Here is a 26,231-nt window from a genome sequence, read left to right as displayed (position 1 = left end):
ACAATATGCAACTCAGAAATTGATGGAAAAGAAATATGCATCATCAACACATCAAGTAGATTGTCAAATTGTCAATCTTTCACCAAGAAAACCAAAAGCTCCAAATTGTCTAATCTTCCATCTCAAAACTCTTTAGCCACTAAAATGAAAATTTTTCAAGCAACATACACAACACAAATCAATCAAAAGTTGAGTTATAGCTTCCCTTACCCAAGGTCTCCCAAATCGTGAGAGAAGAGGAAGAAGAAGAAGAAAGTTTCATGCAATCTCCACACCCACACCCTAAAAACATATTTTCATCCTTCAGGAATGAATCTTTGCTTAAGAATTTGGGATGAAGAAAGGAAAGTTTCAAATCCCTATAGTTTCTCTCACCACTCTCTCTCTCTAACTTCTGTGATGAAATGAACTTATGAAGTCTATTTATAAAGAAAGACCTTAAATACCTTTCTCTTATAGATCTAACTTGACATCTGCTTATAGACACTTTTAACAACAAAAACTCACTAGGAATTTCACCAAATTTTTGAGCTTCTCAACACAAAACAACAACCCAACATAAAAACATATAATTAAAATTATCTATAACACTCTACGACTTATAATGTTACATAAATCAGCCAAACTCTAATTGGAATATTCTTATTTAATCTTCACTTAATTGTATTCATGTTTAGTAATTTAACAAGTTAATCATATATGTGCTTAGGATCGAATTGATAGTATCACTTTTTTTTCATGGACATGATTCACACAATGTTTTAATGTTAATAACTAAGGACTAATTTGTGTTCATAAGACGTAACATCTGTTGGTCAAACATTATTTTAATACGGATGAGAATTGAACCTAGGTGCATCAGGTCAACCCTCATGTCCCAAGGAGGCCCAAGACTAGCAACACACTTTGCCGTATTATTGTAAACATTTTCTTTTATTGGTTAAAAATTTATTAAAAAAAAATTAATGTATTTCACATCCTATTTAATGACTCTCTTTCTCCTACTTTTGTGATTTTTAATAAAGTATAACTTAAAAGAATGAGTATATCATAAAGTTAAGGCAAAGGGAGAGAGGGATCTCGAAGGACCATGGTCCCCCTTCCCTTCTCATTTTTTTAAAATGTACCAAAAAAAATTTGACTCCCTAAAATTTATATAAAAAAATATTATAGATTGATGATGAAAATTATTATGTTAATTTATACTTAGAAAAATAAAATTAGACAAAAATATGTAAGATTATATATAATGTGGTAAAAAGATTAAAAAAAATAAATAATAATAAATTATTTATAATGTGAGAATATTTATATATAAATAAAAAAAAATTGACCCTTTTTAGTTTCACCCCTACATAAAGTGTGTTGTTCAGAACTTGTCTCGAATTGAGATATTCTCTAAGACCATCATTTGAACCGATGAGTACCCACATTACAAGTCGAACTTATCATGTTTTATATAGAAAATATCCTAGCAAAAGGTTAATGTGGGCTAGTTAACTTTACATTTTAACGTCAAACCCTTTATATAAAATAAGTATCACGTATTAGTAAAGAAAAATGATATATTTACACTTCCATGATATAATTACCGTTTTTTTTTCCGCATGTATTGTGTTTCGGAGATGATCTTGATCAAAGCACGGTCGAGTATTAAATATGAGTATTTTTACTAATGGGAATTCGAATATTATATATACTAGATATATAGTATACTTGTGCGATTCACCAGATTATTCGTGACGATAATATTATCATATATAATCGGATTTAGATATTATATATATTTTGTAACTGTATATAAAAGAGATATGAGTTTTCATATACAGTTTTTGTATCTTATTTTGTCCTACTCCTTATAGATTATAAATATTTTTTTCTGGGAATAATATTGTTCGAGCTGTGCAGATGTATTATAAAGACGGCAAAGTTTTCACACTCAATATTTAACATAATTACGTACTCGATACTCAAATTTAATACCTTTAATTAAATTAAAACAACCTCTCATCAATTGATTTACATATTTAGTGATTTTTATCCTTATAAAGTCTAAATTATAACTACTTCTGTAAATGTAATTTTTATCCTTATAAAGTATAAATTATAGCTACCTTTGTAAATCACTAATCCTCTAAAATAGATCTTCTCAATTTTGTCTGCAAACCAAATCATGAAGGCAAGAGAGGATCTTTGTCCATATGTCTCTCTCACTATCTTAATTGTTATATGGGTTATGTTTTCTCTATTTTTTCATAAATTATACTCACCAAAACACCTGCACTCTCCAATTAACCACTTCCTATTATTTAACCTCCATTATTTCTCTTTCTTATTTTATGTTTAAAAAAACAGAGACACAAAATGTATCATTTTTTCCTTAGATATTTATAATGATTTTTCATGGATATGTTTATTTATTATTTGAAATTGTATTTCATTGTTACATTAACCCCTCAAATTAAAGACACATTAAAGAAAATCTCAAATAAGTTTTTGTTTTGTTTTAAGGATTTCGTTTAACTTTCTTAAAATATTAATCATTTTTTCCATCTTAATCTTTAAATATATATTATAAATATCACCATGAAATAGGGACAAAAAGAAAATAATGAAGTAGTTTAAGTACTTAAATGAAATCTTTAAAAAGTTTATGGGCGTGTTTGAATTTTTTTTAGTTTTAGAAAGTAATATATGCGGTATTTTCTTCATTATTTTATATAATATACAATTTAGAATGTCTCTTGCACTATTTGTTATTATTATGTGTAATATTGTAATTTTTTGCTAATTATTATATTTTTATTAATAATTATGTTTTTTTGTTGTTTTGAGGTGTGTTGTTGAGAGGCTTTGGAAGTCAAGGAACTCTTGAGAAAGTTTTAAGTATTTTAGAATGTTTCTTTAAATAGAGGTCCAATTTGACATCGAGAAAAAAAAATATGTAAATTTTTTTTTTGACTTGGACCTCATAAACTCATTTTCTCATAAAACTTAGAAAGAGAACTTGAAAGAGATGCTCTAAAACTTAAGGTAACCTTTATTCCTTTTTATTCCAAACAAACCTCTAATTCCTTCCCATAAGCTATTGTTGATAAGCTGCATTGGGATCCAAAGTTGTTGAAGTTGGGGATTGGTGCTGATGTGGAGTCTTAAAGTTGCTTGGAGTTCAACTTCCACTTCCTCTTCTTCTTCCTCAATTTTCTTCGGATTCGGGGGTAAGGGAAGTTAGAATTAGGAAGCTAGAACTTAAACATTGATTAAGTTGGTTGTTGAATGTGTTGAATTGTGTCTAAGTTTTTAGTTGTGTTGGTGGTTTGAAGATCAAATTCTTGCATGGTGGGATTTTTGGGTCACTTGAGCATATTGAGGTGATTGTTGATTAATCTTGATTGTATGTTGATTTTGTTGTTGAAAATGAGTTGTTGATGATAAATATATGTGATATATTAGATTGCATGCTTGAGATTTTATGGATTTTACTATATGTATTTATGGATATATATATATATATATATATATATATATATATATATATATTTAAAGGTTTTTTTGTAGAAAAAATATTTAAAATAATTAAAAATATTGAAAGAAGTGTATTGCTATTTTTATTCAACGAGCTCAAAATTCAAAGTACTTGTTAGTAAAATTATTTTTTAATGAAATGTGTATATCAAAATTGTTGAATGAAATTAATTGATATTTTTAATTAATGTTTTCAAAATCCAAAGTACTTCTTTATGAAATGTATTGATATTATTAAGTAAGATTTTTATATGTAAATATTATTTGTTACATTATTAGAAAAAAATTGAAATATAAGAAAAATGTCAAAGGTCCGACACTTTTCAACGAAATAAAATATGTAACATTTTTTTTAATGAAAATACAATAAATATTTAATATTTACTTGCTATGTAATAAAAAATTTAAAATATATATAATTGTGTAAATATTTTAGTGTTACGATTTTCAATATGATGTAAAGTCATACAAGGAAAACGTTATTAATTTTTGTTTTGTAAAATAGATATACTCAAAGTAAATTATTAAGTAAGATTTTAATATTTAAATATTAATTAATACTTTAATAAAAAAATTGAGATATAAGGAAAATATCAAAAGTCTGACAACTTTCAAGGAAATAAAATCTGAAACATTTAATGAAAATCCGAAAATTATTTAATGCTTAATTTTATGTAATAAAAATAAAAATACTTAAAATATTTAAAATACAGACAACTATGTAAATTTCTTAATTATGGTGTGTTTGGATGAGAAATTTTACAAATTCAAGGAATTTTAAATTCTTGATATTTGAATTACTTTGATTTCAATTTCTATCATTCTTAAAATATTTTGTTTGGATGAATCAATTCAAATTTCTTAAATTTTAAATTATTAGGTTGAATATGATAATTTGATTCTACCATAATAAAATTGATTTTAAAAATATATATATGTTGAGATTTTAAAATTAAATTTTATAAAATAAATATTAATCCATTTTTAAATATTTAAAAATTAATATTAGTTAATATTTAATAACTTTAAAAATATTTTTGAATATCTAATAATTAAAAGAATGGAAAGAAGAGATAAGATAAAATATATAGCTGAAATAAGAAAACAAATATGAGGAATTTCAAATTCTCCCATTTTTGGAAGAATTTGAAATTCTACTATTTGAAGGAATTTCACATATGCTTGGATTTCAAATTCTTTGTAAATTCCTCATCCAAATAAAGTATTTTACCTCAAGGAATTTGAAATTCTTCAAATAAAGTTAATAAGAATAATATTTTTTTAACTCTTTTTGAAAAATAGATATATTTAAAAGAAATTATTAATTAAGATTTTTATATGTAAATATTAGTTGTTACATTAATAGAGAAAAAGTTGAGATATGAGAAAAATATCAAAGGTCTGACACTTTTCAAGGAAATAAAATATGAAATATCTAAAGAAAATACAAAAATATATTTAATCTTTACTTTTAATGTAATAAAAAATATTGATAATAATGTATCTTTTTAAGTGATTATGATTTTCAATTTTTCATCACGAATTTCAATGTGATGTAATTCAAACTTTTGTTTAATTTTTTATTTTTTTGTCTTATGATTAATATAAATATACCGATAAGTAAAAATAATAATAATATTAATAAACATTTATTATATTACAAATATAAAATTATTATATATGTTTAAACTAATTTAAAATTCTTAATAAAATATACTAAATACGTTCATGACATGAAAAGTAATAAATCTTTTGTTTGTAATGGAAATTGTTTAACCTTTTATTTTTTAAAAGAAACATTTATAATTTAATAGACTGGCAATGAATATTTTGATTCCAAATAAAAGAGGCCATTAAATATTATATAAAATTAATTAATAAAACTTCGCTTTATTGCGGTGAGCGTGGATCGAACACGGGACCTTCGGATCTTCAGTCTGACGCCCTCCCAACTGAGCCATCCCCGCTTGTTCGTCTAGTAAACCAACAAAATTTAAATATTTTTTAAAAGAAAATTAACAGTTATAAAATTGTTTAGTAAAATCGCCGTCTGTGGGTATCGAACCCACGACCACGTGGTTAAAAGCCACGCGCTCTACCACTGAGCTAAGACGGCTTTGATGAAAACAGTAAACTATAAATTAATAATAGTTTTAAACAAATAACATTTTAACTAATAATTATTTATAACTTCGCCGTCTGTGGGGATCGAACCCACGACCACGTGGTTAAAAGCCACGCGCTCTACCGCTGAGCTAAGACGGCCTTGTTGGTTATATATCATACAAAAGAAATATTATATAAAAAAAATCAGTTTTCTTTTGAAGTTTTATTTACCTGCATTTTGTAAAAATGTTGGATATAATTGAAATATTCAACCCTTCAAAATATGATAGAGTAACTATTTAAAGAGATAACATCGTAAATTGATCCATTATGATTTTAGTTCAATTACTTTTCTTCTTTTTTTCTTTCAGATCAATAATAATTTAATCACGTATAAAATAAATAAACTTCAGTTCTTCCTGTGTTATTTATTAACATCAAAAAAATTTATGACAAAGAAAAGTATAAAATTAAAACTAATAGATCTTAGGCATCTAAATATGGGTCAAATTTTGTGTTCTTTTAGAAGATGGAATTATAAGTTATTATAAAATACAAGAGGATCTAAATTTACCTAAAAAGTAAAAAAAATAAATTAATTTGGTTTTGTAATTTAATTTTCTTAAAATAGTTTTAACATAATTGACTCAAATCGTATATGTTTAATTATAAGAGAAATGTTTATGTACATTTTTATAATTGTTCTTATTATTTGGTGAAACTCTTGTAAAATTTATCAGTAGTATGTGAACCCGTGTTATTTATCGGGAATAATATGTAATTTTGTCTATTAAAAATCGTTTATAAAACAATATTTTTACCTGATAGCAAATTGGAAGTGAAATAAATGTAAAAATTCATTTAATAAACTTGAGTTCAAGTGTAGGACGACTTAATTATATTTGTGGATAAAAAACAATTTTGAACCAAAATGTTTTTAGCTGTTATTTAAGGTGTACTTGGATATAATTTAATTAAACATTATTTATTAAATATCGGTTTATTAAATGAGAATTTATTTATAAATTTGACTGACAAGTTTATTGAAATAAGTTAAAAGTGAAATTTATTTTGATAAACTTTTATACGAAATCTATTGAAATACAACTTAAAAAGAGTTTATATAAAATTATAAATTATTTTCATAAAATAAAATATACTTTTATAAATTTTTTTAAAATGTCATTTAATTAAAGAGAGGTGTATCTCTTGTTATTTTTTATTATTATGTATTATCATTAAAAAAAATTATGTAATATATATCTTATTGATTCTATAAGAATCTTGATTTCATTTCATTTTTTATTTATAAGAATTCAACTTAATATCATAAAATTTACAACGGCATCATTTGTGACATAGTAACATCTAACATTCTCTCTCTCTTTTCCTCTTTGTGCGTGTTTGGATGCGCGTTGCCCTAATGCAACGCGCGTATTTCCTTCCGAAAACGCAATTCGTCTCTCTGAAAGCATGTTTGGATTTTTCTTCTTCACACGATTCCATGAACGAAAATCAATTTTGGCTGAAGCTGATGAAGATTGCTTCTACGTTTTCAGGAAATTGATTTTGGTAAGTGGATATTTGATTTTCCTCATTTGTCCTCATGAAACTTCAATGTTCCCTTTCTCCTCACCTAATTCATAAATGTTCTGATTCTTCTCATCAATTTTATTTTCACTGATTTAGGATTTTTTCCTCCTTGCGTGTGTACATGTTGCACCTATTGTGAACCAGAAATTTTATTGCGCATTTATTTTGTACTTCAATGCTAACCAACAACCTCTCCAAGTTGTAACTTTTATTTAAGTTGCATTTTGATGGATTGTGCGTTCATGCTTTATCGATCTGTTGGTGTGGCTAGTATAAAACTCTATTTTTGCTGGCATATGAGCTTCCTGAAGATTTTATCTTCATATGACCATTTTCTTTTCTCTTTACATGCAGTATCTGGATGAGAACAAGTCCTTGATTCTGAAGATTGTTGAAAGCTAGAATACTGGCAAGCTGAGCGAGTGTGCCAAGTAAGAATTGGTTTAAATAGTAGTATCAATTGAAAATTGTGTTTCTCATTTCTTTACATGCATGTCCCCCATCATATGTATGATGAAGTTTAAGCATTTCAGGAAGAATGATATAATAATAACAATGTGTGAGAAGAATGATATGGCTGATTTAGTGTCATATAGTAACTTTAAGGTATTGAAACTTGGAAAATTTACTTGCAACAATCCCTGCATTGAATTTATATTTTAGTTTTCTCGTTACCTTTTCCATTTGTAGGCCAACAACATGGATGCAAGATTAAACGGTCCTTGATATTAATTTTTTTAAAGTAATTTTAAACTTCCTAGTTTCTCATGTGAAAGTTTACTCGCAATTACAGTAGTTTTTATTATAAACTACTCAATATAATGATAAGTGAAAGTGCTGGAAATCTTCAATCTAAATGGACAACAGAGGATACTGCATCATGCACGTTTTGTCAATGCAGTTGTAAGGTAACAAAGGATACTCTCAAGTCTTAATAGATTAACTTTTTTCTTTTGGATTACGGAAAAGTTTCTTCCAGAAATCCAACTTCTCCTTACTTACCTAGAGATAGAAAGCCGACCTAATTATTGGAATTTTCCCTAAACATCAGTATCTCGTTCGTTTCCTGTTCCTTTTGTTGTGGTCCTAAATGGTCATAATCCTCTTGCCATTACTTCAGGAACCAATCAAGGCTGTAGAGAAATCTCATGTACCTAGCTGCAATAAATGATGTGTCCATAGATGATTGAGGAAATATTAGATATGAACTTAAGTTCCATTCTCTTGTTTTGCAGGTAGCAAGCATATTTGTTCCTTCGGTTGTTACTTTGGCATTATTGACATTATTGGGTTGGTAAGATCACCATAACTACTTTGGGCATATTAATACATATTGTTGAGGAATTGGCGTTATTTGGCTTGAATACCACTGCCAATTACAGTGTGTTTATTTTAAGTATTAATTTTAGCTACTATTTGCTAAGTTATATTTTGTTAAACCTTTTAATGTAGAAGTATGGGTTTTGAGAAAGAAAAAGTTTGTTGGGATCTTAAAGCAACTGAATGTTTTATCATAGCATGCTTGGAACAAGTGACTAACGGCGAACAGTTGGGTACTAGTTTTACTAAGAAATGATGGGTTGGAATTACAACCAAATTTAAGGAGTTAACAGGAAAGGTTTATGAAAAAACAAAGTTTAAAAATAGGTTTGATAATTTAATAAGGGAGTGGAGGTTATGGTATAAATTATTTGGTAAAGAAACTGGGCTTGGATGGGATAATGTGAAGAATACTGTTAAAGAAATGGTTGCAATTTTTTTAAACATGGTTGGTCATGTGGTAGGAAATAGGATGCTTTAAGAGAGGTTTCAACACTCTGGAGAGACTATTAGTAGACATATCCATAAGGTATTAAATGCTTGCCTTAAGTTATGTGTAGAATATATTAGGCCACAAGATCCTCTATTTCATGATAGTCAAGCCAAAATAGAAAATGATACACGATACTGGCCATTTTTTAAGAATGCAATAGGGGCAATTGATGGAACTCATGTTCCATGTGTGGTTACTCCTAGTGACCAAGCAATATTTATTGGGAGAAAGGGTACTCCAACACAAAATATAATGGCAGTTTGTGATTGGAACATGTGTTCTACTTTTGTACTAGCTGGATGGGAAGGTACTGCGCATGATGCTCGAATCTTCGATCATGCTCTCACAACTGCCAACTTGAATTTTCCACATCCTCCTCAAGGTATTATTTATTTATATCAATACAATTGAATTCCAATTTCAATTAAATTATATTAATATTCTTTTTTACTTTTTTAATAGGTAAATGTTATTTGGTAGATGCTGGTTATCCAACACTAGTGGGATATCTTGGTCCCTATAGATGCGAACGTTATCATCTACCGGATTTTAGACGTCAGAATGAGTTTGAAAATAATAATGTTTTCAATTATTACCACTCAAGTTTAAGGTGTACAATTGAGAGAACCTTTGGGGTATGGAAGAATAGATTTGCAATATTGTGACACATTGTAACAGCCCATTTTTCATGGGCCAAAGGCCCAATTCGCAGCCCGGAACGGGCCGTTTCAAAATTGAAACGGGCCGTTCCGGAATAGTTAGAATGCCCAAAATGTATAAGCAGAACGGGTCGTTCTGGTTTTAGACCGGGCCGTTCTAGTTGAGAAATTTACGTAGGTTTGAAGGGCCAGAACGGGCCGTTCCGCTTTTAGAATGGGCCGTAGTGGTAGGTGAGCCAGAATTCCTATAAATAGGGGGCTTCACTTCTCATTTTTCACACACCTCTCATTCTCATTCTTTCTTCTCTTCTGTTCTCTCTTCTTTCCCTCTCCTTCTTTCTGAAGACCAAGAGGAATCTAGAGGAGAAGGTTCTGCCCTAGTTTTAGTTCTGGTCCCTGTTCAAGGAAAAAGAGGAGGAGGTTCTGCCCTAGTTCCTATTTATCCAGGTACAGGGAAAATGAGAATTATTTATATGTAGAGTTACATGAGGAAATTGGATAGAGGAAGAACCCTAATTTTATAATTATTTCTGTTTGAAGAATTATTGGTCTTATTTGATTATGTATGTATTTAGGAACATGAATATATGATTAATTGGTAAAAATGATGCTTTGGGAGAGAAAACGAAATTATAGAAAAGTGTCTGTAAGTTAGGTTGTGAAAAGTTGGATGATTTATGTTTGAGGAATGGATGATCCCATTAGATTCTGTATGTGATGAGAAGATTATAAATATGCCAATAATTTGTAAGAATGATGATCTGGGAGAGAGAACGAAATTATAGAAAAGTGCCTATAAGCTAAGTTTTGGAAAAATTAGAATATTTCTGTTTGAGAAATTAATGATCCCATTAGATTCTTATGTGTTGAGGATTAGAAATACATATTTAATTTGTAAGAATGATGACCTGAGAGGAAGAACGAAACTGTAGAAAAGTGCCTGTGAGTTAGGTTTTAGAATAATTGGGGGTTTTACTATTTATGTTAACATTGTATTAAATTGATAATTCCATTGATTATCATATTAACTTATGATTGTTATTGTTATATTACTTGATGAAATTGATGACTTAGATGTGAATTGCTTGAGATGTATGAAACTCATTATGTTGGACTTATCTGATGCGTGTATGAAATTGAACTATGAGATGTTGTGTGGAATGTGAATGAGATGTGATTGTGGTTCTTCACACCTATGACCAGGGGTGAGCACGGCCCTAGGTTAGGGGTAACGTGACCTTGGCACAGTGTTATATCAGGGGTGGGCACGGCTCTGGATTGTTACGTAGGTATCGTGACCTTGGTTAACATGTCATGGGTAAGCACGACCCTGGGATAGGGATAACGTGACCTTGACACAGTGTTATATCAGGGGTGAGCACGACCTGAGATTGTTAAATGGGTATCGTGGCCTTGGTTAACATGTCAGGGGTGAGCACGACCCTGGGATAAGGATAACGTGACTTGACACAGTGTTATACCAGGGGTGAGCACGACCTGAGATTGTTAAATGGGTAGCGTGACCTTGGCATAGTGTGAAGTGCAAGATTTGTGATGATTTGGGTGATTGAGAATTATGACGTGATGACGATGCATGATTGATTGAAATACGATATGTTGAAATATTTATGAATATTAAGTTATAATGAGATAATATGTTTGTTTTCTTATGTGCTATATATATAGATATTTTCTTTTCTCACCATGCGATTTGTGGATATTTTAGGTGAGGAAGATCCGGCTACGAGTGACATCTAGAATGCCAACGGTTGAGTTGTGGGTATGCTCTGATATTGTGACATCGGGGCAGAGAATTTTCTTTAGGACATAGATTTTTATATGGAATTGAAATTGTAAATATTTTTTTGAAAACAATTTGTAAACTCTTGCTTTTCATTTTATTATTGTAATTATCATGGTACAATTAACTTAGAGAAAAATCAAGTTCTAAATGTTATTTCTTCATCCAAAATGGATCAAGTTCGAGATTCAATACGAGATGAAATTGTACAATTGAAGAACAAACATTAGTATTGATGTTGTAGGTTAATGTTTTATTGCATTAAAAAGTATTTTCCTTTTTTCCTATGTTAGTGTTGCTACTTTATATATTGTTAATTTACTTTATTTTTACTTGTTTTTATATACATCCATTTATATAATAAGGTAATATATTAATTGTTATTTTTAACATGTTATAAAATTAATAATATACATGTCAATATACAACTAAAAAATAATACATTACACTACAAAAAAATCAATAATTAACTAAGGTCTATTTTGGTAATTATACACTTAAAATCAATTTTGATAACTATTTTCCAAACATCATTTAATATGAAAATCAATTTTCTAATAAATGTATTCAAACAAAAATAACGTTACTTTAAAATCACGTTTACTTAAAATTAATTATACAAAATCACGTTAATCTCAAATCAATTTTACAAACGCAAATCCAAACACGCACTTTATCATTTTGCTTTCCTCACATGCACTTTTTTTAAGCTCCTCTCATGCACTCTAAAAGTAAGGTGTATTTATTTTATTTTCTTATTTTTATCATTATTCTATCTTATTTTAGAAAAAGTACAACAACTCAAAAAATTATTAAAATTTTATTGTTAGGGAAGTTCAAGGTTGAACCATTAACGAGTTAATAATCGCGAGGATAAATCAAAAGATTATCAATGCATACTAGCTTAGTGGCACAACGATTTATTTATTTAATATGTTAATCCTACTTTTCAGAAGGATCAAAGGCAACTAAAAATAATAAAAAATCTTCGTTACACATGGACGACATCAAAACCTACATTTAATTCTTAATTGGTGTTCATGTTGGCCGACTAATATTACAAATGCTTGTTGGTGTCCTTCCATCCTTGTTTAACTTTTCCAATGAAATCTTCTTCCACCTGTGCATTAATCCCACCCACAATAAACAACATCATTCAAACAAAGTAACATATAGTCTATAGAGTACTGAAAGTTTTTTTTTTTTTTTATTTTTTAAATCACGGTATCTTCTTACAGAAAAATTAAAGACTAATCATTTCAAATACTAAAATATATTTAAGAGGTTAATTTCAATAATAAATAGTATATATATATATATATATATATATATATATATATATATATCAAATATTCAACTATTAATCACGTGTTTATAAGAGAATGTCATCTATAAATTATGTCACATTTTATTGGTATAGTGTAAGATATATTATAAAACTTCCTTTACATTTCAAACATGTAATAAAAAGAAGTAAGACATTCATTTGTCTCATTAAAATTTAGTTATTATAGTGCATTAAAACAATTAACTAGCATGTTATATGTCTATGTACTTAAGGTTAGTTAATTAGTAATCAATTTTTTCAAAAGTCTATCCATAAAATTTACATCTTATTAATATAGCATTAGGAATATACATACATTTAAATTTACAAGTTATTGGATGTTAATCACCTTAAAAGTTACACCAACATCAATTTCTCCACAATAAGATTGATCTGCACGAACTACTCTGTATTTGAGAAGTTGTAACTCATTTACACCATCCTTTACTCCTATGGCTAATAAATCCTCCACATAGATCCTACATATAAAGAAAAATAATTCCCTTAAAACATAAACAACATTTAAACAAAATATGGTGAGATTAGTGAGATGTATTTCCTATATGATCAATATGTTAAAATCTTACGTGGCTTGACCAACGAAGTCATCTTTAGATAAATTGTCTTTGTCCATGATTTTTAGAATGATCTTGTATGAATGACTTGGTGTAGGATATTCCACCTTGAACACAAATTTCTCATTCCAAATTGGATTACTACCCTCTCCTGCATTGCATTAAGTCAAAAAACCGTTATTTTTCCCCCATTCATATCCTTAACTATTTTTTAAAGATCATGAAAAAAGATTTAAATAACATATTATTAATAGTCAATTGAAGAAAAAAAAAACAAAGGGAAAATTTGTTTTGCTCCCCATATTGACACATGTAAAAAATACATACTTTGTCTTAATCAATAGCTGTTAGTGAAAAGTCTATTTCACAAGACGTTGTAACACACATCAATGAAGTTTAAATAGTGTTTAGTGGGAGAAAAAAAATAAGGGGAAGGGAGAGATTTTTATAATTTTTTTTATTTGATTCAATTTGTAGGAGAGAAAAAGTAGAAAACAAAATCTTTTCTCATCTAATTTTAGTAAAATATTTTTAACATAATGACTAAAATCACTTTTTTTTTTATGAATTATAAAATATATCAAGAAAACTTCCTATAATTTGATTTGATTTGATTTTGTTAATATTATTTAGTTTTTTATATGATAAATTATGATATTAAAATTTTTCATTAATTTTTTTATTTATCAAAATTACATTGATAATAAAAAAAGTTCAAATGACTTTACTTAAAAAAATTTCATTCATATTTTGTCTCTAAGATTATGATTATTTATTAATTTATTTTAATTTTTTCTAATAGTCTATAAAAATTATGAAATATTTATTTTTAGTCATTTAAAGCATCCTTAAAAGGAATAAAAATTTATTTGTTATTAATTAATATTAGGATAATCAAAAAACTAGCAGTCTAATTTTTACAAATTTATATAATTAATTTAACCGAAAACATATTAAATTTTTATATAATTATAATTAATATTTCATATTCAATAATGGTACAAATACATACACATATATTTTAAATGTTAAATTATTTTATATTTTCACTAAAAATGAAATCAATAAAAATTTAACTATCTCCCTTATATTTGGTCTCTCAAAACATATTCAATTATTAAAAAAAAATTATATCATAACACTTGCATTTCATTAGTTAACATAACAATTAACTATCTAATAGTTAAGACTTAAATCCATGAGAAGAATCTAAATTAAAAGATTATTTTATTAGGTGGAAGACTCTCAAAGCTTAAGTATCACATTAAGCTTCATATTTTATTAAATTGTCATCTCCTTTAAAAATATACATTCATTCTACCGACACTGACACTGATATGATGATAATCCTTTTTTCTTTGACGACTTCATTCACCTATCAGTATTTAATTTGCACCTTAATCTAATATATAAGTAATCCTTTTCGTAACTCGACTCAAAATGAGAGTACCAATAATTAGAACTTAAATACATAAGAAGAATCCAATCCAAAAGACTAGTCCCCTAGGTAGGAGAGCTTCAAATTAATGAAATAATTTATTTTTTTAAAAAAATTCAAATGCCTTGTTTGGAAATTTTTTTTCAAAGAATTTAAATTTCAAGCATTTGTTAAATTTCTTAAAATAGAAAAATTTTAAATTATTTTTTAAAAAGTAAAAATTTAAAATTCTTTATATTTTTTCTTTTTTATCTCACCTATATATTTTTATCTCTCTTCTATGTCTTATGTTTCCTTTTACTTACCTCTCTTTCATCTCTCATAGTTTATTTTCTCTCTCCCTTCTCTCCTCTCTTTCTCTCTCTCTCTTATTTCTCTTTCGTATTTTCTCCTTTAAAACTATTAAATATTTAAAAATTGACTAATATTTATTTTTATAAATTTTAATATATATATATATATATATAGAGGAGGGTTCAAACGACACCAGTGTAACTTTTACTAAGTGTTACACCACTTAATAACTTTATATTAAATATGAATTTTAAAAATCCAACCGTTAGATTGAAAGTTCATATCTCTTAGATCATGTATGTCAAATTTTGTTAAAATTGAACAACAACTTGAAGGTAATCAAAGTGTTCATATATTAGTATATTTTGAAATGTATATATTACGTCAATTTTTTTTATGAGAATGAAGCATCAAATCATCTTAGATTAATATAAAATTTGACATATGTGATCTAAGAGATATGAACTTTCAATCTAACGGTTGGATTTTCAAAATTCACATTTAATATAAAATTACTGAGCGGTGTAACACTTAGTAAAAGTTACACCGGTGTCATTTGAACCCTCCTCATATATATATTTAAAATTAATTTTATTCATTATAGAAATCAAATTATAATATCCAAACAAATAATTTAAAATTTATAAAAAAAATTAAATTAACCTCTTCAAATAAAATATTAAAAAAAAGATAAAAATTAAAATCAAACTAATTTAAATTTTAAAAAATTCAAATTCTTTAAATTTCTCAATGACACCATTAAAACAATCGAATACATGAAATTCAAAGCAGAACCATTAAAGCAATTGACTACATGCAATTCAAAGCAGAATGAAGAGATTTGAAGGCAGTACTAATTTCACAGTGATTTGAATGTCAACTAGAATATGTGATAGAATTTTGCAATTTAGAACTAATTAATTACCCTTTGCAACACTGCTCCTCTGTTCTTGGCCATTGTATTGAATCACAACATACGGATCCATACCACCTATTAACAGAACATTAAAGACAAACAACAAACAACCTTATTAGAACTGTTAAAGTACGACTTAATTAGGACACAACAACTTGAACTTATATTGGTGCTTGATATATTAGTTTTTGGTTTGCTTAAAGGAAAACTCATTAAAAAAAAGTTATTATATACACTACATTTATTCTTTATCCAGAGGAATCCAACTTAATATCAGGATATTTACACACATATTGTTGAATCAACTAAGTTAGATTCTCTTAACTATTACATGTTAAAGGGTTTACAGAATCAACATAAAAATGTTTGATGAAAGCTGTTGAAAACAAAATGAGGCAATAAATATATACCTAAGATATCAGTATGACACAACTCTTTTGCCTTCACAAGCTGCACCTCCATGAACCCAATTGCCATCTCTTTCTCAGACTAACAGTGTCTTTGTGTATGAAGATTATAAGTTAGCAAAATTCTTAGTATCTTCCTTTAACGTTGGAAGGGGTGGTACTTGCTTTTTATAGAGGATTCATCATTAGTGGCTTATAATATAGTAGACTTTGGCAAAAACGGGTCAACCAGACACCCACCCACCTTAATCTTTAAGTATTTCCATTTCCTATACCAAAATAAACAATTGTCAATTGGCACCAATAAATAATACAATATAGCTAAACTTTCCTTGAAGATGTAAAAATAATTAGTGTGTTTGTTTTTCCGTTACTTCCAACTGAGTGTCAATTTAACAATTTTCTTATTTTTACATTTTTGTTTTAAAAAGTGAAAAAAAAATCTATTGAATTGTGTTTAAACAAAAAAACAAACAAACACACTTTACATAATTAACATTATTCACATCACGTGAATCATGTGATAAATATTTAAGAATTTTTTTAAGAAAGTTAAGTAGTTGTTAAGATTAACAATGTCACAAACAAGATGAATGATATATATAAATTATGAATAACAACCTTTATTTTATCAACTGATTTTATAACAAAATTAAGTTTTTAATTCATTTTTTTAAGACGAATTTTATGTTTCTTAATCAAGAATTAAAATTTAGATATAAAATCAGGATTAAAAAGACTAGTTTATATTTATATAGAGATGAATTAAGGGAGAAAAAGTTTTATCTTGTACTTGAGCAGCAGGGTGTAGTTGGTCTTGTACTCGGAATCTTACTATTTAATGGTGAAATGTAAAAGGCCATTGAAAAGGGAGATGTATGTAAGTAGTTCAATTTTGACCCAGTTTGGTGGAACTCTCGTAAACTAAATTAAAATGGTTTCAGAACGGGACTAATTATTATTTACCTCAAGTTGCAACGTGAACAACAAGGTGGTGTTATTTTAATCTTCTTCATCATTTGCCTCACGTTGTTTTCAACTTATTTGGAGGGTTGTTTTCTACTTGAATTCGGAATCTTGAGACCCAATTGACTATTGAATCAAGCATCGAAGCCATTCACACATGATGCTTATGAATCATTCATTGCAGATTTTTTTTTTTTTTTTTACAAGTATATTTTATAGGCGATAATCCCAAATTTAAGAACATTTGTTAAATTGGAATAATTTTACTTCAGTTGATTACTAGGGACGAATCTAGAACCCTATCAAACAAGGAGCTGAATTTTTTTTAATAATAAATTCAAATAAATATTAAATTGGAATAATTTTACTTTAGTTGATTACTAGGGACGAATTTAGAACCCTATCAAACAAGGAGCTGGAATTTTTTTAATAATAAATTCAAATAAATATTAAATCATATTCGGTAAATACATCATATCTAATTTATGAATATTATTTCTTTAAATCATAAAATCATCAATAATATAAAATATGTATATTTTTAATCAATCTTTAATATAATCATAAATTTAATATAATAAATAAATTGTATTATAACTATTTTTTTAATTTTTACATGATAGTTAAACTAAGTTTCTTGGTTTAGTAATTATAAATTGTATTCTTAGATATGGAATTGGCCTATTGGTCTCACTTGTATTAAAATAATGTTTAATTATAATAATATTTTATAATTATAATTAATCATTAGTTGTCAATTTTGAAACAGTAGATCATTTCAATTAAAAAAAAAAAAAATCGATAGTTGAGAATGAGGAGAAGGAAATGTGAATTAAAGTTTTTTTTTTGTATTTTAAATTCTTTTACCAATATTAAGAAACCAAAATCTGTACAACAACAAAAAGACATGCTTTCATCTCATGCTATACTATGTATATCTTCAAAACAATGCAAATCGAGTTACGTGTAACACGTCTCATGCATTTCCATTTCCTCTCCTATGTACGAAGAGGAGAAGGATATAAACTTGGATTAGGAGTGCCACTATTGCTTGAGCTATTACGACCATTTATTTTAATGGTTTGATCTTGACACTGAGAGTTTCCAACTGCATCATCACCTGTGTCTTTGGACTCCTGAAGATGTTCCAATGATCTCACCACCTCATCTATGTTTGGTCTCACTTTTTGTTCTGTAGACAAGCATAGAATTGCTAGGTGAGCTATTCTCTTTGCTTCTCTCTTTGAGTATTGGCCTTCTATGCGAGAATCCATGACTTGTGAAATCTTCTTTTTGTTGATGAGAAGTGGTTTGGCCCATTCAACCAAGTTATGCTCCCCGTTTGGCCTGTTGTTGTCCAGTGCACGTTTTCCTGACATTAGTTCCAGCAGAACAACTCCAAAACTGTACACGTCACTCTTTTTGGTTAGGTGACCTTCACAAAAAAAAAAAAAAAAAAACACAATGGGAAAAATGTCAGTGGTGCTATTATGTTTCATGTTTTTTGGTTCTGTTGTTGTGACATGTGGTGATTACTATAGAGACAACATAGTTGGGGAGAGAATGCGCAGCTAATTTACTTAAAATCTTAAAATGGAAGGTTCTGGTCAAGCTAAGGTTTTGAAGTTACTTTGAATTGAATTCTAGAGAGCATGTGAAATCTGAATGCAGTTAAGTAAGAAAGTTGTCATAAACCAACTCCAAAAGTTTTAATTGTTAAGTGAAGACATGTGAATGATTTATATTACATCTAATAACACATCCTCACAGGCAAGTTCCCTTAAGGATTTAAGTGTAGTTAAGGTAATGTACAGGTCCGTCCACTTGTATTGAAATTTAGCTTTTTATGACTCTTGGTCATATATGCTTTGTTACGATGTCATGCACCAATATTCCAAAAGCTTAATTAAGCTGTAGGTGGAAAGAACTATATAAATGATTAGTTCAACATGTGAATATACCAGCTTTTTTCTATTATTCTCAAAATTTTGGAACTGCCAATGCAATCAAGATTTTGGTTACACACTATCCAAGTTTAAATGCCTATCCATTAATTGCAAGGTGTGATAATAGGATATGTTTGTGTGAATAAACTTTTCTGAAAGTACTTAAAGGAAAACAAAAAAAAAATGAAATAATATTTTTCAAAAGCAGTTTATTCAAACAGGTTTGGAATGTGATACTAGCTTGAAGAAGATTTGTGATACCTGTGGAAACATACTCAGGAGCTGCGTAGCCAAAGGTGCCCATTACCCTTGTAGAGACATGGCTCTTATCTCCTTCTGGCCCATTTTTTGCCAACCCAAAATCTGAGAGTTTTGCATTATAGTTCTGTCATTGACAAAAACGAAATTCAGAAAGCCAGTCTAACCAATAATATCCATCTCCTAAGCTTGTAAGATCAATGTGATTCACTTACAGAATCAAGTAAGATATTAGAAGTTTTGAAGTCCCTATATATTACATCAACTTCATCACTGTGAAGAAATGCAAGACCCTTAGCAGCATCAATAGCAACCTTCATACGTATGGTCCAAGAGAGTGGTTGAAAGTAAGAAGCCCCTGATCCAGAAACATACAATTAGATATGAGATTTTGAGATGCTTTAGGAACTAACAAGTAAACAAAGCCAACCCACAAAGAAACTTACTCCTGAACAGGTGATTATCCAAACTACCCTTGGCCACAAATTCATACACCAAGATCCGGTGATCATCCTCTAAAGAGTAACCAATTAGTTTCACAAGATTAGGATGACTCAGCTGCCCCAGGTAGTTGATTTCTGTCTATAGTACAAGGTTAATCAGTCGCATGATTCACAACAAATATATAAACTACCACCATCTATTTTGCTACTTACATTACAAAACACAAGGGTTGCAAAAAAGCGTGTTGAAATTAAGACATTATTTGAATAAGATTCCCCATAAGTAAAAAGAAATAAGAAGATAAAATGAACTGAACTACTGTTGGAAGCTAAAAAAAATCAACTTATGCACTTCAGCTTTTAGAGAAGCTAAATAAAAGTGTTTCTTTAAAACTTAAGTGCATAAAAGTTTGTTTATACACAGGTTTAGAAGAATTTTTGAAAATTTCTTTAGTGAAAATAAAGTTTTTTTTTTCTAATAAAGAAACTCTAAAAAACTCTTCTAAATTTATATCTAAACAGATCCTAAGTTGATTTTAACCCATAAGAAAAACTAAATTCATTTTACCTTATTTTTTCTCTCCTAAAATTGGTTACGGATAAGTTTATCTAACTAGGATTTAACTTGACATATATGCCACTAAACTCTCAAGCATTGAGAAAAGTTGCAAAGTGTAAAACGCCATGCCAAGTGAAAGTGACACTTACCAACCATTCACTATGTCCCTGGCGGCTTTCTTGGTTAAGCCTCTTCACAGCAATGACCATTCCTGTCCCTGGTTTAGTAGGGGCAAGTGTCTGCTCATCAATCCAACCCTTAAACACAGAACCAAAACCACCTTCACCAACCATACTATCAGGACGAAAGTTCCTTGTAGCAGTTCTTAGCTCATTGAATGTGAAACACTTCAAATTGCTGCACTGCAATATCTCATCCTCACTCTGAGGAGTTAGAAGCATAGATGAAGAGGACACCTTGCCACTTAAACCACTCAAACCATTCTCTTCTTTACTACCATCCTTTGAGTCCAAACCTGCCCATGGCAAAACAGAAACATGGATTCATTTCAGGCCATATACTAGCACTTTACTGACATACTCAGATAGGGAAATAATTTTTTTACCAATCATATCAATAGAAGTTATTACTGTAATGTAATCCATACAATACTCTTTTACATTTAATCATTTCTTCTTTTTTTTTTTTAAAAAAAAAACATAAGAGAAGAAGTTGTGGAGCAACGTTATTGCAATCTTATGCAACACACCTTTTATTATTGTGTAGATAAAGAAAAATCCTACATTGCATGAACTTTTTCTTATTTCAAAACAAATAAGAAAAGGAATAATCTCTAAAATTGAATTTTCTGTCAGTCTTTCTTTTCTTTTCTACTTTTCACTTCTAACCACGATCGTCGAGTTCTCTTGTCAACTGCATAAATCACATCTGTTAACTTTATTGCATGATAAGTTTATCCTTTTAAACTAAATTTAATTAACTGTGCAGGGCATCCGAGTTCATAGTTGAGAAACTGCATATAAAAGAAAGGCTCAATTGAAAGGAAAATATTAAAAACTACATTAGTAACCCATATGAGTAACAGGAGACATTAGATTTGGCTTCAGATCCGCTAAGGCAATCCTATTCGGCAAAACTTTACTTCCAAGTTAATTGATTAGTTGGTAATCATATTCTAGATCATTGGTTTAATTGAAACAACTTCGTAATGATTGATTAGTTGGAAAAGATTATTCTAACATTTTAGACATATTTCATCAATTAAGCCAATAAAACTGTTGCATTTGATATCAGGGTGTTTCTAATTTTCTTTGGATGTACATAACTCATCATATATTATTCATCTGAAGCAAGTCTATTTTGATGTTTGAGTCAAACATTGAACCCAGACAAAACCATAGAAGGTTGGAGCACTCAGAACTCCAATCCAAAAAGGGATCCAATTAAAGCAAATAGAGTTCAGAAACAAGCTGATAAAGTTAACAAAGGGAAGAATAGAAAAAGAATGATACCATACCATTACGTGGAGGGCTTTCAGCTTTGATCTTTGGAGGCACACTAAAGAAGCAACCCATGAAAGAACTCTTCTAGTGAGTCTCTCTTTTTCTTCAGTAAAACCACAGAAGAAGCTACAGGTTGAAGTTTTCAATTTGGTAAAGAGAAGTTTGCATAGGCAAAGAAAGCAAGGCCTTGGAAGAGAAGAAAGAAAAGTTTCAAGTGTGAAAGCAAGAAATTTCACACGTGGAAGATAGCTGTCACCAGAGGACTAGATATCTGCCAAATTCAAAAGTTGTGGTGTGAATGATGTTATGTTATTGTGTTCTTTTCTTGAAAATTTCTTTCCACTTTATTAAGATCATTCAGAACGACCAAATCAGAACGGGGTTGTCCTAGCCGCCACCGTTAAGCATTGACTTGCTTTGAGCTTTCTACTTCTCAATCTTTTGTTTTTCTCACTATGCTTTTGCAATGAGAAAATTTTGTAAAAATCTTTCACAAAGTTATGAAACTTTTAGAACGTGAAGTGTGAACCAAAATTTTTCAGGTAATCGAAGTTGCTACTTGCTACTCTCTCATAAATCATGTCTTGTTTATGGATCAGTTATTAATCTCTAAAGTTGTTAATAACTTTCATTGTAATTTTTCCCCACTCTTGCCTTTAATCATTGGACTACCCTTTATTTCCATCTGATATATTCTCCATTATTGTTTAACATTTTTTTTTCTGTGTATTCTCTGAGCAAGTAAAGCGAGTTTTTATCTATTTTTTCTGTGTTATTTTAACTTTTTAGTAAATTTAATTTGCAATCGAAAATAAAGTAAAATATATTGATGGTATAAAATTTGTTTACACCGTTATCTAATTATATATTTTTGACAAAATGTATATTGTTATATATAGTATGATTGTTAATTTTTGTGATAATTGCTTTTAAAGTTATATTTACTATAATCTTTAATTGATTGGTATTATGAATTTTTTATTTATAGAAACAATGTATTAAAAATACAAATTTAATATATTTTTATTTTATCTAGTATCTCCACTCGTTCAGCATAGTATATATATATATATATATATATATATATATATATATATATATATATATATATATATATATATTTTATCTTTGTTTCATTAGATTTAGTATCGTAAAATATACAAACTGATTTCAATAATTTTTTAATTAATAACATTTGATATAATAAAAACTAATTTAATTTAAATACCAGCTTAGACCATTAGATTCTGAATTACTTTTCAAATTCAACAAAGAAACAGTAACACACGTTTGCTTGTTTTTTAGTTTTTAATTATATAAAAGTATGCTAAAATTATAGTTACGACAAAATGCCTTGTCTAGACTATATTTTATTATTCTTTGACTAAAATATTGAGGGGACAGAAAGATTTTTTTTGGACGACATTGTATTCTTAATTAAAATAATTAAATAAATGCACGTAGGGAGGTTTATCTTTTTTCGTTATTTATTTACATGGTTTGAACCTTGAAGTTTGAAGTCAAACCAAGACATTAATATGCCCTCTTTTCTTACATACTTGCTCACGTCTTGAATAATAGAGTAACTTTATAGAAAATTTTCTTTACATTCTTAATAATAAATAAAGAATATGTTAAATATATAAAACATACATTTAATATCTTAAAAATACAAAAAATTCAATTTATGGTATAAAATATGGTTAAATAGATATTATAAGAGAATTTAAAGCTATTCTTTATTATAAAGAGTAAAATAAAATAAAAATATGAAAATATGTAAAATAATAAAATAGATGATTTGACAAAAAGTATAAAAAATATTATCAGATCAATATTCTTTGCATTATGTTGGCTGCGGTTGTTGGACACCTTATCATAATTTAGCATGAGATGTGGAGATTGAGAGAAAGAAAGAAATTATTAATAATGCATTAATTATTTGGGAGCACCATAGGTCTTTACTCTCAGGTTACAAATAATCTGGGTCAACGATTAAATTGTATAGAATGAAGTTTTTCTGCTTATTTACCCATATTCTATATATTTATGATTATGAATGAGTCTATTTGTTCAACTCATGAATACTAGTTCAAAGTTGGCTTTCTCATGGCCCGAACAAACTTAAACATAATATTAAATATCCACTTAAAGTGGTTTGAATTAGATTAAATTATTTAATTTTTATATTTATATTTTTGAACATATAATAATATTAAAAAAATAAAAATGCATAGTAATTTAAGTCAATTACATCTAAATTATAAATATTAATCATAATACTTAAATTAAAAAAAATATCAAAATAAAACTAATACACACTCTAATGATGTAATTGAGAATGAAATTATAAACAAAATTAATACAATACTTTTATAAATCTAAATTTGATACTTGTTTTTGACTTTACTATTTTTAATTTATTCAATTATATTTAATAATTTATAATATATTTAATGCAATTATGACCCTACTTGTTATTTGTTTGGATTCTCTTGTAAGGAATGTACTTATTCTAGATATAGAAGGGTCAAATGTGTCAAGACTGACAGTCTGACACATCCTATATATCACAAGATCAGTGTGCAGAATGATTGTAAGGAGTGTGTAGAATGGTTATAAGGAGATGAAAAAAAAATGCCAAGTACATGGATTTTGTCCAACAAAATAGCCTGTTCTCTAAGCCCAATCAAGTCATAATTTTTCAACTATCATTTTTTTTCTTGTTTGTCCTTTAAACATCATGACAAAACATGTAAGTTTATATTTTATAATCAACCCTTTTGATTTGTAAATGCTTAAATTGGGGAAAAAAATCTTGACAAAATTTATGTTTATATTTTATATTCACATATCACAAGGGTACTTCTTCCAAATAAAACATTATATTTATCCTCGTCACTCATTCATGTAAAATTTGTGTTTAATTTCTCATAAAATTTATTTGATAATGCATACTCATTTTGATCTGGTGGATTAAAAAGAGTGTGATTAACAATTATTCTCATGAATTCTTTTTTAAATTTAACCTTTTCAAAACCCTAGCTAACTTCCATTGTATCTAAGAAGAAATACTAAGAGTGCATTGTCTTATTGTTTATATAAGGTGACAAAGAAGATAATGAAATAGAAAATGTTGAAGAAAGTGTTTCAAAGATATTCATAGAAGATGACATTAGAAATAATAATTTTAGAACTAGACAAGTCATTGTTCAATTGACGATTAACTGGATTCATCATAGTTAAATTGAATAATTTCTCAATTATAAGTTTTAGAAATGATGTCAAGATTGTGTGTTCAATTTTCGAGTGCATTTATTAAATTTAATGTCTAAATTTTAATATCAAATATGGTTCTTAAAGATAAATATAGAATTTTCAAATCGAGAAAATAAATCAACTTTACCTGTTTATATATACTTAAAGAATAAACGCTAAATTTATGAATATAAATGAACAAGATTTAGTTGAGTGATCCAACTTAATCCGTATTTAATTTAAGTTATCGAGTTAATCAAATATAATATTATTATATTTATATTTTTTTAGATAAAAAAAAGTCAAAAAATATATAAAAAAATAATTAGTTTAAGTTTTCATAGATGTCCCAAACAAAAAAAAATAACATAAACACTAACAAAAATAATAATAGTGTATTGCTCCAAACAAGCAATACTAGATAACAATTATTTGAATTAGATAATAAAAATTAACAAACTAAAAATTAAAAAAGTGATTATAAAATAAAATTAACAATCATTTAGGTTTCGAATTATGTGTTGTGTTTTAAAATAAAATTAACAATCATTATGTTTCAAATTATGTGGTGTTTTATTATTGTTATTATTATTATTATTATTATTAAATTGTGATTGTGTTGGGTCATATTAATCGAGTTACAAATCCTTTGGTCTAATACACAATGCAATTATTATTGAATAAACCAAAAAAAAAAAAAATCCAGCCCATGAAATTGATTTGCGGAAACATCAATCTTTAATAACTCATTTGGTTTGATAAAATTTTTGACCAAACCAACTAACTCCTATGGCCAACATACACGATACTATCATGAATTTCATCCATCAAATCTGATGTAGTTTTCTTCCTATAATCATCCACCGCGCATTTAACATTCACAA

The 26,231-nt window shown here is 27.8% G+C and overlaps 2 protein-coding genes, 1 long non-coding RNA gene and 3 other non-coding genes across 7 annotated transcripts; 1 reads left to right on the top strand and 5 right to left on the bottom strand.

The window, feature by feature from the left end:
- Window positions 1-5,419: 5,419 nt before the first annotated feature.
- TRNAF-GAA (transfer RNA phenylalanine (anticodon GAA)) lies at window positions 5,420-5,492 on the bottom strand. The gene has a single exon. It is a non-coding gene; the product is annotated as a tRNA-Phe (tRNA).
- Window positions 5,493-5,569: 77 nt separating this feature from the next.
- TRNAK-UUU (transfer RNA lysine (anticodon UUU)) lies at window positions 5,570-5,641 on the bottom strand. Its single transcript has one exon. It is a non-coding gene; the product is annotated as a tRNA-Lys (tRNA).
- Window positions 5,642-5,718: 77 nt separating this feature from the next.
- TRNAK-UUU (transfer RNA lysine (anticodon UUU)) lies at window positions 5,719-5,790 on the bottom strand. The gene has a single exon. It is a non-coding gene; the product is annotated as a tRNA-Lys (tRNA).
- Window positions 5,791-6,972: 1,182 nt separating this feature from the next.
- On the top strand, window positions 6,973-11,540 carry LOC114915019 (uncharacterized). The gene is made up of 4 exons (XR_003802903.2): window positions 6,973-7,203; window positions 7,579-7,655; window positions 8,460-8,518; window positions 11,423-11,540. It is a non-coding gene; the product is annotated as an uncharacterized LOC114915019 (long non-coding RNA).
- An 861-nt stretch (window positions 11,541-12,401) lies between these two features.
- On the bottom strand, window positions 12,402-16,614 carry LOC109796758 (16 kDa phloem protein 1). Its single transcript, XM_020356576.3, has 5 exons — window positions 16,458-16,614; window positions 16,057-16,122; window positions 13,412-13,550; window positions 13,174-13,303; window positions 12,402-12,617 (listed from the first exon to the last, which is right to left on the bottom strand). Exons 1-5 carry the CDS (start codon window positions 16,522-16,524, stop codon window positions 12,555-12,557), a joined length of 465 nt encoding a protein of 154 aa, XP_020212165.2. The 5' UTR covers window positions 16,525-16,614; the 3' UTR covers window positions 12,402-12,554.
- A 1,634-nt stretch (window positions 16,615-18,248) lies between these two features.
- On the bottom strand, window positions 18,249-22,504 carry LOC109797101 (receptor-like cytoplasmic kinase 176). Of its 2 annotated transcripts, XM_029270673.2 has the most exons (7): window positions 22,104-22,499; window positions 21,336-21,499; window positions 20,776-21,101; window positions 20,071-20,206; window positions 19,840-19,982; window positions 19,628-19,751; window positions 18,249-18,855 (listed from the first exon to the last, which is right to left on the bottom strand). In XM_029270673.2, the coding sequence occupies exons 3-7, from the start codon at window positions 21,025-21,027 to the stop codon at window positions 18,419-18,421; spliced, it is 1,092 nt and encodes a 363-aa protein (XP_029126506.1). In that variant the 5' UTR covers window positions 21,028-21,101; window positions 21,336-21,499; window positions 22,104-22,499; the 3' UTR covers window positions 18,249-18,418. The 2 variants fall into 2 exon arrangements, with proteins under 2 accessions (XP_029126506.1, XP_020212611.1); XM_020357022.3 differs by lacking the exon at window positions 21,336-21,499 and having other exon boundaries at window positions 22,104-22,504.
- Between the last annotated feature and the right edge of the window lie 3,727 nt (window positions 22,505-26,231).

The sequence above is a fragment of the Cajanus cajan genome, chromosome 3 (genome assembly GCF_000230855.2).
Source record: "Cajanus cajan strain Asha chromosome 3, NIPB_CcT2T_4, whole genome shotgun sequence".
NCBI lineage: Eukaryota > Viridiplantae > Streptophyta > Magnoliopsida > Fabales > Fabaceae > Cajanus > Cajanus cajan.
This window is presented reverse-complemented; position numbering and strand designations above follow the sequence as displayed.